Below are 17705 nucleotides of genomic sequence, written 5' to 3'. Positions count from 1 at the left end.
TGTACTGATCCGAAGTTAGTGTGTATTATAGCCATAGCCCAGAGGTGTATTCACTATTTTTCAGGCTTCTAGACTGTGAATGGAATGTGTCATAATAAAATGACCTATTGTTTGAATTAGTTTTTTTTTTAATGTTTTAAACATATTTTTTAAGAATTTTCTAGTCATTTTGTGTATTTTAATTAAAAAATTATCCTAAAATCTAGCAGTTTTCACTTTTGCCATTGAGCCTCACAATAGATTGACACTTCCTGTTCTGTTGAGATCACTCCTTGGCAGTCATCTCATTATCATTACAGGCAGGAGTACAATGAATGGATGTATATATATATAACACAGGAACCACCATTGACAATAGGTGATGGAAACAAACCGCTCCCCTCCTGCGCAATGACCTCTACAAAGTCAATGGGTCTCCTCCTGTTTACAGGTTCCTATGGTCCATGTCGCTGCTGTAAAGCAGATCTCTAAATTCTGTTAGCAGCTCAGGCAAGGTGGCTGCCCCATAATACAGAAAATAGAATTTAAAAAAAATCTACAATCAAAAAATAAAAGCAGATTAGAAAAATATATATATTTTTTTCACTATCTGATTTTAATTAGGAAAGCAAATCTATGTGATCCGTTCCCTTTAATATCTGCACAGAGCTAGCTGGTGATCAGCATTCAGAGAGTTGTAGTATTCACACCAGCCACAGTAAAGTAATCTGATGAAGGAAATCCTAATTCCCACTGCAGTATCTGTGTTTAGCTAGGTGTTGGGGAACTTGCTGACAACAAGCTTGTCGACTGGTTTGAATGACAACAAGCAGAATTGTGAATGTATAGGCTGTAACTCAGGATCCGTACAAAATAAGTGATAACATGTATTTACAAAGTTACTAAAATGTTTTTTTTTTTATGTTAAAGAATGGTCTTCAATAAAGTAATATACACGTGATTCAACCCCATTATTTTCCTTAACGGAATTGCATGCGCAGTAATTTCTTTATATACTGAATATTCACAGTGAAATTGCCTACTTTGCTACAGCAGACTTCATTTGCCCTTTTATTATTTATTTTACCCCAGTGTCCCTGACTCTTCGGAAATAATTTTGCAGAGTGAAATAAACATGTACTTGTTTTATATGCATAAGGCATTTGAGTGATGTGGTGGAAATGTGGGCACTGCAGCTGTCACTAGTACCACTGTGGCTGGCACTGAGGAGGGCAATGTAGTGGTTATTGGTGCTGCTGTGGTTGGCTCTAAAAGCACTGCAGCTCTTACTGGTACCACGAAGACTGGTACTACAGCTGATGCGAATTCCACTTTGGCTGGCAGCGCAGCTGATACTGGCATCAATGGGGCTGGCACTGGTGGAACTGCAACTGTTACTGATGCTTTATAGTGGCTACCACAGGATGCACTGCAGCAATTGCTTGTGCCACTTTGTTGGCACTATTACTGGTTCCACTGTGACTGGCACTGTAGCTGTACCTGGTGCCACTGCGGCTGTCGCTGCTGCTGTTACAGGCCACTGTGACTGCCACTGGGGGGCACCGCAGCTGTCACTGGTACTACTGTGGGCACTGTAACTGTTACTGATACCACTGTGGGCACTGCAGCTGGTACTGAAACCAATGTGGCTGGCACTGGTGGTATTGCAGCTGTGTGAAATAAACATACTTCGATAAATAGTTTAAGTAAAGGGATTGGTGTGAAATAATGGAGTTTACCCAGTGAGTGCAGCCTGCTCCTAGCGTCTGTATGTCCGTCGAAGAGAAGGCAGGATAGAGAAAGATGAGCTGGGTTTCTCTGGTCTCTTAGGGTATGTTCACACGTAGTCAACCAAAACGTCTGAAATTCCAGAGCTGTTTTCAAGGGAAAACAGACCCTGCTTTTCAGACGTTTTTTACCAACTCGCATTTTTACCAACTCATTTTTTTACCAACTCGTTTTTGGAGCTGTTTTCATTGGAGTCTATGAGAAAACAGCTCCAAAAACGTCCAAAGAAGTGTCCTGCACTTCTTTTGACGAGGCTGTATTTTTACGAGTCGTCGTTTGACAGCTGTCAAACGACGACGCGTAAATAACAGGTCGTCTGCACACTACGTCGGCAAACCCATTCAAATGAATGGCCAGATGTTTGCCGACGTATTGCAGCCCTATTTTCAGACGTAAAACGAGGCATAATACGCCTCGAATACGTCTGAAATTTGGCCGTGTGAACATACCCTTATTATTCCCCAGAGGTGACCTTAAAGGCATGGTGTCGCCCCAAAAACATGTTTTTTTTTTAAAATTTAAACATTTAGTGTGTGGGTGATTAAACATTGTTCAAATTTTTTTTATTTTTTTCGCGAGTCAGGAAATATTATAAATTTTTTCAAATTTATAATACTACCCATTTTTGGTCACTAGATGGAGCTGTTTGGAGCTAGTTCCCAAAATTGCAGCATTGCAACATTGGGTTAAAAGCTATCGCTCTAGTGAGCTCTCAGCATCCCCCCCTCCTTTATCCTGGCTAGTGCCGGGATAAACGAGGGGTTTGAAAGGTTTAACCTCCTACACTGTGTGTCGCCATTTTTTGAGGTAACCCACAGTGTAGTAGGTTTACATGCAGTAGTAAACACACACAAACACTAACATACATTGAAATCGCTTACCTGCTCCTGCCGCCGCGGCCCGTCCGCTCCCTTTGCTGCCGCTGTTCCATGTGCACTTGTCCGGAAGCCGCGACCGGAAGTAGTAATATTACTGTCCAGCCGCGACTTCCGGTCCACAGGAAAATGGCGCCGGACGGCGCCAATTTCGAATAGGACTGTGTGGGAGCGGCGCATGCGCAGTTCCCACACAGACGCCGTACACGGCAGTCAATGGGACGGGAGCCGTTCGCAGTCCCTATGGGACTGTGGCTGCCGTATTCCATGTCTGTGTGTGTCGTTAATCGACACACACAGAAATGGAACAAAAAATGGCAGCCCCCATAGGGAAAAAAAAGTGTGAAAATAAGAAACAGTAAAACACAAACACACAAATGAAAATAAACGTTTATATTAAGGCACTAACATCTTTAACATATAAAAAAAATATTTGTGATGACACTGTTCCTTTAAGGCAGCATCGCCAGAGCCATTGATCAATAACTTGTGGTGTCTGAGAAACTTCTGGTCCCGCTAAAGGAGCTTTCATATTCCCTGCTACAATAGCTGCAGCGTCCCAATGCTGCTGTGGGGACGGGTCCGCTGGTTTGTGATTAGACTACAGGCTTGTACTCCGTGCACCGCGGCGTCTCTCCCTCTTCTGAATGCATGCATTCATTCAATTTCACAATTCTGTGTCAAAACAGAATCGTAAGGCGCTCTAGTGGCGAAATAATTGAACTAATTTAATTAATCGCCAAGCCCTATAAGACACTTTTCTCTTTTTTACACCACCTCTTGGATGGCGTACTTTACATGAATATTTTGCAGGGAAAAAAAAATGGCACACACTGTTCTGTCCTCGCTACACGTTACCCTGTGGCGTGTGTGTGCAGTGTGACATGCAAATAAACCGACCTAATCTCCAATAAACAAGACTGTGTGGTGAAGTCTGTATAATTTATTGTGTCAAAGGATTGTGGTGAAACTAGAAAGCAATAAGCATAAAATATGGATCAACACATGTAGATATACAGGTAAAATAACAGCATGTGATAAAATGGCTGACACATAACTTGTTAGCAAACATACAGTACATGAACGTGTGGGAAGCCAGTCCGCTGAATACAGTTGGAGAAAATGCAGCTGAAAACACCAGTTTATTTAGTTAGTGGTAGCTGGGTGAGTCCTTAAACTTACTAGTGATGGTGCCACAGGGGAGAAAATATAATGGTGTCTTTCCTCCACAGTACAATCCTGTATGGAGGTTCTTCATCCCAGAATGCCTCACTTCCTTTGGTAGAGGGATGCGAGCAGCAGTAGTATAAAATACTCATAGGCAAAGTCAGCCACTAGATGGAGTGCCTATGTACGTTATTCAAGTATTAACATTAATAATGCTGGAGGCATGACACACACAGTTAGAGGCTCTGTCACCAGATTTTGCAACCCCTATCTGCTATTGCAGCAGATCGGCGCTGCAATGTAGATTACAGTAACGTTTTTATTTTTAAAAAACGAGCATTTTTGGCCAAGTTATGACCATTTTTGTAGTTATGCAAATGAGGCTTTCTAAAGTCCAAGAGGGCGTGTATTATGTGCGTACTTACCTGCAAACGCCGATGCTGCTGCAGAATCAACTGTAGCCTCTGGTGCCGATGTGTCCTCGCTCGTCTGACACGATGCAGGACCTGTGAGTGACGTCACAGCGTGATCTGGCAGAAGCTGGGCGTTCTGAAGAGAAGTGGATGATACTTCTCATCAGAACGCCCAGCTAGTAAAAGTATTAAAAACGCCCCGATGTACGCACATAATACACGCCCACTTGGACTTTTACTTTTAAACACACCCACTTGGACTTTTGCAAGCCTCATTTGCATAACTATAAAAATGGTCAACTTTTTTAAAAATAAAACCGTTACTGTAATCTACATTGCAGCGCCGATCTGCTGCAATAGCAGATAGGGGTTGCAAAATCTGGTGACAGAGCCTCTTTAACTTGTTGTAGGTCTATCTTTTTTCAACTATACTATAAATTCTATTAAATTTTATTTTAGAATTCACCTGTCCAGGTATGACCAATACTGAAATAGACATAAGAATCTAGTCAACTATTCTAGATCTTCAAAGAACATACTGTCTTATGGAAGCATTAAATTACTGTTGTAACATGGTATTTATTCGATAGAAGCTGCTGGATTATAATAACCAATGTAATGTGACTTTGGACATCCCAAGGCCACATTCCGACAAAGGGCGTTGGTCACAGATTGCTGGTGCAGATTCCACCCTGAAAATTCACAACAATACATGCAGCAGATTTTAGGGCATGCATCAGATCTGTGGCATGCCCATTGTGTTGTGGTATTTATTCCTTTGCAATGCAATGTGTAACATGCAGATTTTGCAGGAGTTGTACCACAGATTCAAAGCAAAATTTGTGGTGGGAAATATTCGTCATGTCTGAACCCACCCGAAATGTTGATGAAGTTGTGCCCACAATATGTGTTGAGCCACAAAATGTGGCAGGTGAATGTGTGTGGAAGCAGTAATGTCACTCCACTTTGACAGAAATCATTATTAATGCCCACCTTGATTGTGCCACAATTTTATTGTGTACAATAAAAATACCATTATTGCTTGTGACAATTGCGAAATAATTTTTTGTATATAAATTTGTATTGTAGGGACAAGGAGTTGTACGGGAGTGGTTTGATATTCTGTCTTCTGAAATCATCAATCCTGATTATGCACTTTTCACACAATCGGCAGATGGTAGGTATTCAAAGATCATTATGCAATAACATTTACTTACTGCAATAATATTTGACTTTTATATTGTGTTTTTTGTTTGTTTTTACTGTATAGGAACAACTTTCCAGCCAAATAGTAACTCCTCGGTAAATCCAGATCACTTGAACTATTTTCGATTTGCTGGTGAGATCCTGGGACTTGCACTTTATCACAGACAGCTGGTCAACATTTACTTCACCAGGTCATTTTACAAGCACATCCTAGGTATGAATGCAGACCATTCTACTTTGCTTATTGTTTGAAAATGTGAACTAGGCTTCCTGAATATACATGCGGACTGTCGCAATTTCTTATAATTAATCTAGCCATACACGGAATACTTTGTATGACAAAAGGAAAGACGTATGAAATGCTTTTTCCACAATACTGTGGCTTTTTTGCAGCCACATTAGTCCTAGTTCTATTTACATGTGGCTGGCAAGACTATTGTGGAAAAGCCATACATCCATAACTAGTGTAAAGCCGGGTTCACACTGTTCAGTACTTTTTAACCCTTTGCACTTTCATACTGTATCTACTATATAAAAGTGGACTTATATTGTAAAGCAAATACCACAACTGTATTAAGCCCTCGACGACCGCCCGCTGGCTTTTGACGGCGGACGGTGCGGGTCCCCAGTGACGTCTTTTGGCGTTGCTCTAGAAAAGACATATGAGCGCTCCTGGGGACGCTCATTCTCTATGCAGAAGCTGTAACTAACCGTTCCTGAACTTAGAGAAGTCTTCTGAGTACTGCTGGGATTGGAAAATAATCCGACCCAAGCTGTCTAACCCATTAGTCGCAGTGACCACTGCATGATCAAAGGGGACTCCCCTCTTCGATCGCGTCACTGGAAACCTTGTGATGTGATCGGAATGTGGGGAAACACTCTTCAGTCAGACCTGGGGACCTAGAAATGACTCCAGGGCTGTGTGCTCAGTAACCTCTTCGGTTAGGGCACTATGTGTTGTCCTAATAGAAGCCTGTGTCATAGTGATACAGTGTAATGTATTCATATACGAGAGTATGCTAATGCATTTGAAGTAAAAAATAAAGTTGCAGCTAAAGTTATCCCTTCATGGGATTAAAACATTTTTAATAAAAAAGGTCCAAAAACAAGTCACTATGTTGCAAAAAAACACATTTTATTGCCCATACACTATATATAAAAAAAACAACAAAAAATTACATATTAAGTGTCTACATTATCAAATTAACCTGAAGAATTAATGTAACGGGTTATTTAGTGTGAAACGTGAACGAAATGAAAAAAAATAAACAAAAATGCAGAAAATAGCTTATTCCTATATTTAGCTCAATAATTTGTATACATCCTCTACCCCCCCCCCCCCCCAAAAAAAAAAAAATTTCTTTAGAATAAAACAAGGCATTTATATAGCTGTCAATGAAAAAATGTATTAAAGCTATGGGTGCTGAAAGGTGGAGAGGCAAAACTAAAAACATTTTGCTGGTCATGAAGGGCTTGAGAGATGTGAAACTGCCTGTTTTTTTAAGGGCTCGTTTGCTCCATTCTGCTTCTCTAGGGGGATTATTGTAAAAGTCACTGCCTTGTCTCCGGGGGAGGCTGACTGTAATAATGTATTGTTAAGTTAGTACACATCTAAGTGGTGTAAGAATTGTTGTTTAATGCTGTGGTTGATGAGTAAGTCATTAAATTGGACGTATGTGATGAGCAATGTCCTCTGCAATTCATTTGTTTTATAAATCAAACATAGAAATGTAAAATGTTAAATTCTCTCATTGCTGTTTCCTGTAGCTGTAACCATTTATAGGAACGTGACTGGTACAGGTATAACACATAGATAACTAATCACAACCAGCCACTAGTTGTACAGAGTATGCTAAATACATGTATGTCAAAAATACACAAATACGCTGAAGTCAATCAATAGCAGTCAGTCTCTAGTTTAGTTAATTGCAGTGCATTAATTCGACTGAAGAGGGCAGCATTGTGCTATAAATGCATACACCAGTAAATTGGACGGAAAGAAATCTCTTCCTAAATATCTGCATGCTTTAATACTGCAGGTATCCCAGTAAATTATCAGGACGTGGCCTCCATTGACCCAGAATACGCCAAGAACTTGCAGTGGATTTTAGATAATGATATTAGTGACCTGGGACTGGAACTTACGTTCTCCGTGGAGACTGATGTGTTTGGAGCTATGGAAGAAGTGCCCTTAAAACCAGGAGGGGCAAGTATAGTTGTTACACAGGAGAACAAGGTGAGTGATGAGATCAGTGTCAAGATGTGCTTGTAAACCGTCTCTGGAAAGATACACTTCACGCTCTGATATCGTTCTGAAATTACTGTATCCGGTCCACTGGGGTATGATATCTATATGGAAAATTCCACACTTTTAGGAGTCTCTGCTGCCATTAGTCAGTGACATTACTAATCCATCATATTATTAACCGTGCTAAACTGTTTCATTGGTTGGAATTCCCTAAACATTGGCTGCGAGTTTGCGAGCTTTTGGCTTATCTGAAAAGTAACTGGCAGAGAAGTTGAAACAGATAACAGCCCATCAAGATGAGTTCCTCTGTTCCAATGAATTATACATGAATGCATTGCATGCTGTTGAGAGGTGGTTCTCAATATTACTGGAAACTCTGATGTTATTTTGGGTACCGCGTTTCCTTCTATTAATATTTCTATTTAATCTGCAGCATGTTATCCCAACAGCATACTACAGACTGAATATTATGACAGCGTTCCATTTATTAGCTGCGTTTAGCAGAAATAATATGCGTTCTGTGTCACGGTGCTTATAGCCATCATTTGTCACAGAGCGTCAGCGCAGAAAAAGGTTTAGAATCCGGGCTCTGCCACAATTTTAATTATGAACATCCATTTTCCTATGACAAATACACAGATTGACTTCGAGGGAGATCTCTGCTTTATGTTTCAGTAAATGTCTTCAGTTTTCGTCTGGGGAAGAAAAAAGCAGAACAATGATAGATGATTGAAGACTTGGGTGATTTAGGGCTGAAGGCTAGGTAATGGGGTGTATGCGATTTTTCTTACATGTGTACAAATGCTGGGAAATTGAATGCTATAAATTACGGGTCATATATAAAGTATTGGTTATGTTGGGGAAAATTTAGATTACCTTCTACGACTAAGTGATAATGGCATTGTCTGACACAGACTAATAAAATCGTGCCAGTTACAGGTCAGGCCAGAGTTGTTCTGGGAAAAGAACGTAATGAATATTTAACAATGCACACACAACCATGATCTATGAATATGATATTAAATCGATATTTTCGAGGGGCTGGGTGTCGCTCAAGCATTTTTTTTTTTTTTAGGTCTTTATTTTTAATCACGCATTTTTTCTTTTAGTTACAGCGAACGCTAGGAAATTGCAGCTATCGGTCTGTGCTCATAATCCTAATTTAATGGCCCATCTTATAAAGGAAGGACATTAGAGTAATGATTTGAAATGGTCTTCATGAAAACTATTAAAGCAGACAACAGCAGGGCCAGACAAATGGATGGGAATGTAATGTATGTTGATAGATTATATTTAGTTTCGTTTCTAGGGGAACCAAGTTGCATAGTTAAATCCTCTGTTTGCACTTTTTATGTTTCTTTTTTTTTTTATTTTTTCGTTTTATGTTAGGTTTGTGGCTGTACTGTGTTTTTTTTTTTTTTTTTTTTTTCCTTCTTACAGTTCATCTCCTTTATTTTGAGAATTTAATTTCCGATATTTGCTCATAAAACATTTCTACTTTACTAGTATGCGCTGGCTTCGAAGCTTCATTTATGCTATTAGCCTTGACATCCGCTTTGCACTTTCAAGATCAGCACCCACACTCTCTCCCCTGCTAGTCTTCGGGAAAGACTGCTGCTGTTCAGCAGGCAGACACTTAGGACGGTTTTCTGCCTTGTTTGGCACATCCGTTTTTTTTTCCACACAGAGGATTGCAGTAAAACACATTTCGTTAGCTGCAAGTATCTTCCAAGATAGAGTGCACATGAGAATTGCAACAGACTACGGGATAAAGCACAATTAATCGTGTCATCGCACACTCTGCAGGCTTGAGAAAAGCCAGATTGAGTAGGGCTGAAACATTGCATTTAGTGAAATAAACAGATCCTCATAATTTTTTCACTGACACCGGAGTGCTACCTCGTATTTGGATTTCTTGCTATATATATATATATATCTATACATTTTATATATATATACATTTTATATAAACATCTAGATACCTATGCACACAATATAATTAAATATATATGTGTGTGTGTGTATATATCTAGAGCTATATATATATATATATATATATATATGTGTATATGTGTGTATATATATATATATTGTGTGTGTATATAGATGTTTATATAAAATGCCCAAATCTGTTCTCACTTTGAGATATGAGAACTCTAGTGCAGTAAAGGTTAAAGTAGGTCTGAAGGAAATGAGATTGCACCGCACATAAGTAAATGCATTATTCCAAGGATCTCATTCTGAGATGAGTCTTCAGTTTTAATTGCTATGTTTATTCTGGTTTTTGACAGCCATTCAATTAAGTGTGAATGTGGACTAGCGCTCTGTATCCTTTGATGCCATAATTTTCTAGTTAATCGCATTTCTGATAAAACAATTGATAAACACAAATCCTGTTGAAATGAGTCGATGTTTCGTACCTGCTTGAATCCACACTGTAAACCCCTTTGCTGCATGTTTTTCTTTAGTCTGCGGAGTGCTGACCTCTTAACAATTGCTGGAGGGTAGCTCCGGCAGTTTCTTTTTACCTTGTGAAATGCATACATCTGCAAGACACAGACATTCTAGAGAAAAGCACAGCATAAAAGAACAGCAATTTCTTTGGATAAGGAATTATGAATTCTGGGACTTATATGCTAGTGTAGCAAGCGGTCTAGCTTCAAGTTTTATTTAACAGGATCTTATGCAGCATAGGTAATTGCAATGAATTGTGTTTTATGTATAAGGACTATTTGTTACATTCTTGTAGTAATGGGATCATTTTTTATGTAAAAACTGGCTGAGACTTATCAAAACTGATGCAAAGGAACCGTAGAGTAGTGGCTCATGGCAACCAATGAGGTTGCTGCTTTCAAAGGACCTCTGAGAAATAAAAGGCATAATCTGATTGGTTGCCATCGGCAGCAACTTCACTTTTCATTGCACCTATTTTGATCAATCTTTTCCTTTTAACTTTTTATGTCCTTTTTTATTTGTCGCATATGTCCAAAATACTATTATGACTTATCATCTGCCTCCTCTTCATTGATGCTGCTGTATCCCAAATCCATATTAAACCACTAAAAATAAAGTGACACTAGTGGGATCTGAAAAGGATGACTTGGATTCAGCGATAAGGTTACCCCAGTGCTCTGTCTGCAATGGAGAACAATGTATCCCTTCGTAGGCCTCCACTTAAAGAGGGATATAACCTTGAGGGGGTTGGGTGCTAAATTTCGGACAGTTTGGATCATGTACCAATTTTTGAAGGCCGGCACATGTCAGACTGTGTAGAAACAATGCAAAAAAAAACCATTTAGAGGAGGGAACACAATGCAGAGTTCTTGGAAAAGATACTCCAGTATTGTTGTTTTAGGGGTAGTATAAGTATTTATTAAAACAGACATATCCGGTAAGCTGACTGGTCCTCTTTAAGCTGGAAATAAATATTTGATAAATGTAAAACGATTCTGCTGATGTCAAAGGAACCCAATCTACAATAACCATTTAACCTGTATTAAGGGGTAGCCCTGCTGTTAGGGAAATAGAAGTTCAAGATGTACAATTCTTCAGTTAGGAGATTGGTGGTACCAGAGGTGTCTGGAAGCTGCTCTTTTCTGGTAATTTAAACACACGTTCGGCCCCTTAATTATATTTGGTTATCCGTGCAGGCAAATGGAGCGTCTGAACTATGTGCTAGGAGAATGACACCCTTGACCCTCACCATTGCTAAGCTGCGTAAGAAGTTCTGCCATATATTAAAACTTTTATATTGTTGAAAGTATGTTTTTCAGACGCCTATATTTAGCAGCTTGGAATGTCTGGTGAAGGATGGAGGAAACTGGTTGGTGGAGGACACTGGGCAATTGCCCATTTTGTACTTCAGCCCTGGTTGAGGGCCACCTGCCAAAACACTGGAGTTACTTGTCCAAGAGAGAACATCCCCTTCATACATATTCATTTGTAAATTCTAGTCTGTCCATCCAAAGCCGCTAGTGAAATGAGTCTATACACTGCATCACAGACCCAAGACCGAGCAGAGTTAGGGGCAACCTTGCAAGAGGTTGAGCAGCGTTCTTTGTTGTATTATCAGTGAGAGAATCTTGTCTTGCTTCTTCATAGGTCTTAACAGGAACGCCATGACCAGATAGCCCAATATTTTGTTAACAATAATGTCCGAGTTTAATAACTTAATCTGACAGCAGGAAATGTTAGAACATATAAAAAAAAATAAATTCAAATAATACTCACCCTTGCCGCTTCAGCACCGCTGGTCCCCACCGGGCTTTATTTAACTGGAGCAATGATGTGCTGTACATCCACGTGACCGCTGTGGCCAGTGATTGACATGCCGCACATGCTAGCATCACCGCTGAGGCCCATTTTCCTGAAGGTCTAAGGTAGTAAAGGGGTTATACCTGTGCCCAGTAGTGGTTTGATCAACTCTCTAGGGGTCAAGTGATGTCTTTTTTTGATCTATGTGGTAATCTAGTCAAATTACAAATGTACATTATAAACAGGTGTAACTACTGCTCATTGGATCTCCCATAACGTTTTTGTTTAGATTCTGAGTGAGGTTGAATTTAGTTTGAGTTTGTAATTTGCTTGACCGGTTAAAAGTGAAATGTTTGTACTACTGTGAGTGAGGTGCCTACAATGGCCTAATGGGCTAGAGTTCCAACCTTTTAAATTATATTCTTTTGTTACTTTGTATATTGTGCCGAGACCAGAAAAAACTGTCCGTTTTAAAAAAAAAAAATAATGCCTTTTTAAGCTATATTTTTTGGCATATTACATTTTAAGTGCACCTCCATCTTTGAACATCATTTTTGTTTTAGGTCCACATTTTGTGGTGATTAACTTCAAACAAGCTTTTTCTGTTACTCCTGCCAAGCCCCTCCTTCCTTTTATGCAGTCATAGGGGAAGATTAGGACTGCCATTTTATAACCAATTTGCTGGAGTGAGATGCAACACCTTTATTAAGAGACAAACACCAGGCAGCGGAAAAACCTATGCGAGCTGGCGTAGATTTCGGCTATAATTTACGCCAGTTGTCTGGCGTAAATTATAATAAATTTGACGTTCCAGCCTAGGCCATGCCCTCTTTGGCAAAGCCCCGCCCATTTCCTCTGCACTTTCGGAAAGTGGAGAGAAAAGTAAAAACTGGCATAAACCTTTTCATATGTTCCACCACCTCATAGAATTAAAGTGTACCTAACATTTGTTTTTATCTAAATAAGTCAAGAACTCTGGCCTAATATATCTTTTAAAGGGTTCTAACTCGGCTACAAGTCTTTTTCTTGCATGATCACGGTCATAGAGCTAAATGATAAAATTCTTGCTGCCAAAAATGTCCGCTTAGGGTTGGAGGGGGCTCACGTCATATATATTTATTCCTGCATTCAATGTATGTCATCGGTTTTTAAAGGCATCATTTTGGGATACATCAGACTTTTTGATTAAATTTTATTATGTGTACCCCTTCTTACGGCTACTTTGACGTAAAAACTTTACGACTCTAGGATTGTGGCGATGCAGAAATTCCTGTGGTCCTTATTGCAAAATAGACTTGGTCTTTAAAGGGGTTAAGATATGGTAAACCGTCTATATAGCCTTAGATCAAGAACCTCGTTGATAAAGATCCCCCTGTGTCTGAATAAGGGGCAGGGGAATATGTAGAGGGCAACCACCAAGAGGCCCATATCCATCCAAAATGCCTCTGAGAAAACTCTCCTCTTAGTTTAGAGCTGCTGCAATGTTTGGATGATTGCTGCTTGTCCGGCTCCTGGCACCCCCGGTAAACATCTGATCTTGCTGCCGTAAGCCAAGGCCAGCCGGGTATTTCCCCATCAAATGTAGTTTTGTATGACAGCCATTCAGATGAATAGCCAGCCATGAAGCACATGGATGGCTCGAGTCTGCAAGAACAGGAGATGCTCTTACATAGTGGGTCCTCAGTCTCCCCTCCAGCTCCCGATTTGATATCCATATAGGGTTAAAATGTGGTGGTCTTCAAGAGACAACGCCTTTAAGACAAGCAAACATTGCTAGTTTAACTCATACATATGATCGGGATGCAAACCGATCGTGGCTATTCCAGGTTAAACGCACAGTGAGCCAAGTATCCGGTCAAGTTCCTGTTCCTACATTTTGAGTTCATTGTCTGTCTACATTTGATTTGGAAAATCAAGTAAAACTAGAAAGCTTGTGAATTACATTTTTTTTATTTAAAGACTACACTTCCTTTTATTTTTTTAGATTTTGAACAGATGCTAAAAGACTTCATGTTGAAGTACTGTGTTTTAGAATAATGAATACACATTAAACCTACATCTTGGAACAGAGTGGACTATTTCATTTTCTATTTTTAATTTTTTTTATTTTTAGAAATTTGACTTAAATTTACAGAGCAAATCTCGGGCTAAGGTACAGACCGAGGCCTAGGTCTAGAAAGACAATGCTCTGGTGAGCCTCAATATTAATTTAGGGATGGATCAGTATCTATTGGTGTAGATAAGACTTCTAGAGGTAAAATGGTTTTTGTAAGGCTCCCTAACTTCTAGTTTAGTGAGAGATCATCCAATCGTCACTGACAACAGTATGCTTTCAAGATATAATCATCCTAAGTAGTTTGCAGAGTGGATATATGCCACCCATAGTTTCCCTTTTTTTGTTTAGTCTTCTCAAGATATTGCAAAATTGAAGTTGGATTTTACTTTAAACTAAAGTTGCACACATTTCTTTCTTTTCGAGTGAAAAAGTAGCACCAGCTTTTTGGATTAACAGATTTTATGAAATATTCCAAAGTCACATGCTGTCCTACCATGGTGTTTTTGCTGGTGGTCATCTGGGGCAGTTTGTGATTTAAAGAGAACCTTTCACCTGCCCATACACGTGCAGCATATAATAGACAGGGCTTCACAAACCCTGTCTCACTTAAAAAAAATAATTCTATCTTCCTCCGTTATTTACATATCGGTGCCATTATATTTGGCGCCCGATATGTAAATCAGCCCCTGAATTGTCAATGGGGCGTTTCTATCTAAATGGCAAGGGTGCGTGATGTTTTCGCTCTGACACTGTCCAATCAGCTACGGACAGTGTCGGCGGCTTGTGCTGTGTTCCTGTCACGGTGCGGGGTGTGGACCCACTGGGCCGTAACGCGTAGCGGGATAGCAGCTGGCCAAACAGGTACAATGCAATGTCTATAGTTCAGAAGGGTACCTGAGGCAATGTAGACAGTAGCGGTGGATTTAGGCTAAGATGAGGCTCCAAGAGTTCACTTTACATTCTCACTCTGTCAGCACCAATTGAATAGTGTCAGCCTGTGTAGTGACACCCCCAACTAGTAACACCCACTTGACAATGTATTCATACATTTCTAGGAGGAATAAGAGAGGAACAGCACAATGTAAAGTTCTAAGAAAAGATGTTCCAGAATTTCCATTTCATGGGGAATTCAAGTATTTACTAAAACAGATGTGTCAGGAGAGCGCCTGTCACCAGGTTTTTAATTTCTAATCCATGTTCTATTACCATATACACTTATGATAGAATTCAATAAAATAAGTTTTTGTTTTTTGTGTTTCCTTCTGAAAATGTTTACTTGGGGACCAATGAGTCTAAAGAGTTTCTGTCTCAAGTTCGGAGCTTTAGGGAGGTCTTTGACCAGTCGACTGGCATTCTAGCATGAGCTGTGCAAAAACCAAAAAAAAAAGAATACGTTGGTGACGGATACACTTTAAGGGACCCTATAATGCAGTTTTCTGGTTCTCTGTCTTTGTTAATGCCATTATGTTTGAGCCGCAGAATCCATAATGCTTATTTCTTAAAATAAACTACGTACTATAATTACGGTTTTGTGGATTCTGCGTAAAATATGTCCTTCCAAACCTAAAACACTGTTTTCACATGATTAAATGTAGAAAATGTTGTACAATTGTGAAGTGTGCTGTATTAATACTTCTTGCCTTTTATATTTGTGATAATGGGGATTGTTGCCTTCCACTAGATGTCACTGTACCTCTGCACTTGTTTTTTTTTTTTTGTTTTTTTTTTTAAATATCTGCCAATTTTACAAAACTAATCTTATTATACAATATTTAGGATGCATTTATGTGTATGTTAAGTAATTTGCAATGCTGTTTAAAAAAAAATGATTAAAAAAATAATTTGTTGTACGCATTAATGCGGTACCTAATATGCAGCAACCTTGAAGCCTTGTTACTGGCAACAAGAAAATTATGAAATGATGCAAGATGGAGCAGCGGTTTTCCTGAAAATTGTCTTGTCTCTGAATGTAGTTTCATAGTTGTGTTTTTTTCTGCAAATAAATTACAAAGCTGTACTTGATGTTAGATGAAGGGTTACTTTAGTAATCAAACACACAGCAGCCACATTGCATTTAGATGGCTCTCGATCTGTTTCTTTATCCTTCTTTTTTTTTTTCTTTTTTTTTTCTTCTAATAATTTTTTTTTCTTCTATCGCAGGCAGAATATGTCCAGCTTGTTACTGAACTTCGCATGACAAGAGCCATTCAGCCACAAATCAATGGATTTTTGCAGGGGTTTCACATGTTCATTCCACCTTCATTAATACAGCTTTTTGATGAATTTGAGCTGGTGAGCTGTTACTGGTTACCATTGCCTTTAATACATTGAGATGGCATTCTTTTCTTCTTATTTACGATAGATTCCTTTTAACTTGCGGGTGTTACTTCTATTCGTGGTAAACATATTGCACAGTCCCTGCCAATGATTTATTTTTTATTTTTTTTAACCCTCTTTATATATTTTCATGTAAAAAAATATCTGCTCTATCCCACAGTCCTAAAATGATGTTTCATAGTGTTCAAGAGTCTGTTTGGAAGTATTAATGGCCTTTATTTACAAGAGAAAGCTATACACGTGAAATTTTATATGCGGTTCCCTGCGCAACACATTAACCAAAAGGGTGACACCTTAAATTCCTTACTGCTCCAATTCGCCAGTAGTTTTATAAAATGGTCTGAGTATGTCGGACATAATTTACATGGGTTCTACCTTTTCACTGCAAATCCTATTTGCGCGCACTTCCAATAGCTAATAATATGGAAACATTCCACCACCCTATTTATTCTCCTCGTGCAGTACTTATCCAGCACGTTCTTCTAGAAGGAAATGATACCTTGCCTGGAGAAAGCACTAGATATTTGTTATACAGGAAAGAAGAGTGAGTTGTCATTGCTACACAAGTGGCACTAGCCTAAGGCAGGACTGTTGAGAAGCCACTCAGCCAACTTGAAAAGGCTGCACTTTACTTTTTCAATAGGCAGACAAACATGTTCTAACCCGCTGTGTATGTCTGTCTGCCTATTAAAAAAATAAAGTACAGTGTTTTCAATATGGGTGGGAAAATAGATATATATATATATCTAAAGTTGTCACCCAATATGAAATAAAAAATATGTATGTGTGTGTATATATATATATATATGTGTGTGTGTGTGTATGTATATGTATGTATGTATATATATATATAATTATTTTTGTTTTTTTGAGAGCGGTTTTATGTTCTGGACTTCTGGTCTCCTATTACTTTCCCAGGAAGTGATCAGTCCTCTAAGGATCATTTCCTCCTAAAAATGAATATTTTGCACCCATTTATAGCTACATAACTAGGCATATACATTTCATTTAGGAATCTTTTGAAAGCCGTTTTACACCTTTTAATAGTTAATCGCAGCCATACTGGATGTAAACTGATAGAACGGTTAAAAATATTTAGGCCTCATGGGCACCGCCGGCCACTGGTGACTGCGGACAGCCACCCGCATTTTTGGCCCATGCTCCCACAGGCCAAGTATGGGAGCACAGTCCGTAAAAAAGCAAAAGACCGGACATGTCCTATCTTTTGCGGAGGCTTTCTACAGCCCGGACACCTTCCCGCAAATATACGGGAAGGTGTCCGTGGTCAATAGAAATGAATGGGTCTGTAATTACGGATGAAATCTACGGTTGTGTTCATGGTGATTCACATGAGCATGTCCGTTCCATAAAGGACGGAGCGT

The 17705-nt window shown here is 39.2% G+C and overlaps 1 protein-coding gene across 4 annotated transcripts in view; it reads left to right on the top strand.

Annotated features, from left to right (window-relative positions):
- Nucleotides 1-17705, top strand: part of HACE1 (HECT domain and ankyrin repeat containing E3 ubiquitin protein ligase 1) — a 105959-nt gene that overhangs the window by 75613 nt on the left and 12641 nt on the right. For all 4 annotated transcript variants that reach the window (XM_075862215.1, XM_075862213.1, XM_075862211.1 and 1 more), the window contains 4 exons: nt 5312-5399; nt 5493-5642; nt 7468-7664; nt 16147-16278. In XM_075862215.1, the coding sequence (XP_075718330.1) occupies nt 5312-5399; nt 5493-5642; nt 7468-7664; nt 16147-16278 (567 nt within the window). The remainder of the gene's footprint in view (nt 1-5311; nt 5400-5492; nt 5643-7467; nt 7665-16146; nt 16279-17705) is intronic.

The sequence above is a fragment of the Rhinoderma darwinii genome, chromosome 4, assembly GCF_050947455.1.
Source record: "Rhinoderma darwinii isolate aRhiDar2 chromosome 4, aRhiDar2.hap1, whole genome shotgun sequence".
Taxonomy (NCBI): Eukaryota; Metazoa; Chordata; class Amphibia; order Anura; family Rhinodermatidae; genus Rhinoderma; species Rhinoderma darwinii.
Note: the sequence above shows the minus strand (reverse complement) of the source record. Positions and strands in the feature narration are given on the sequence as shown.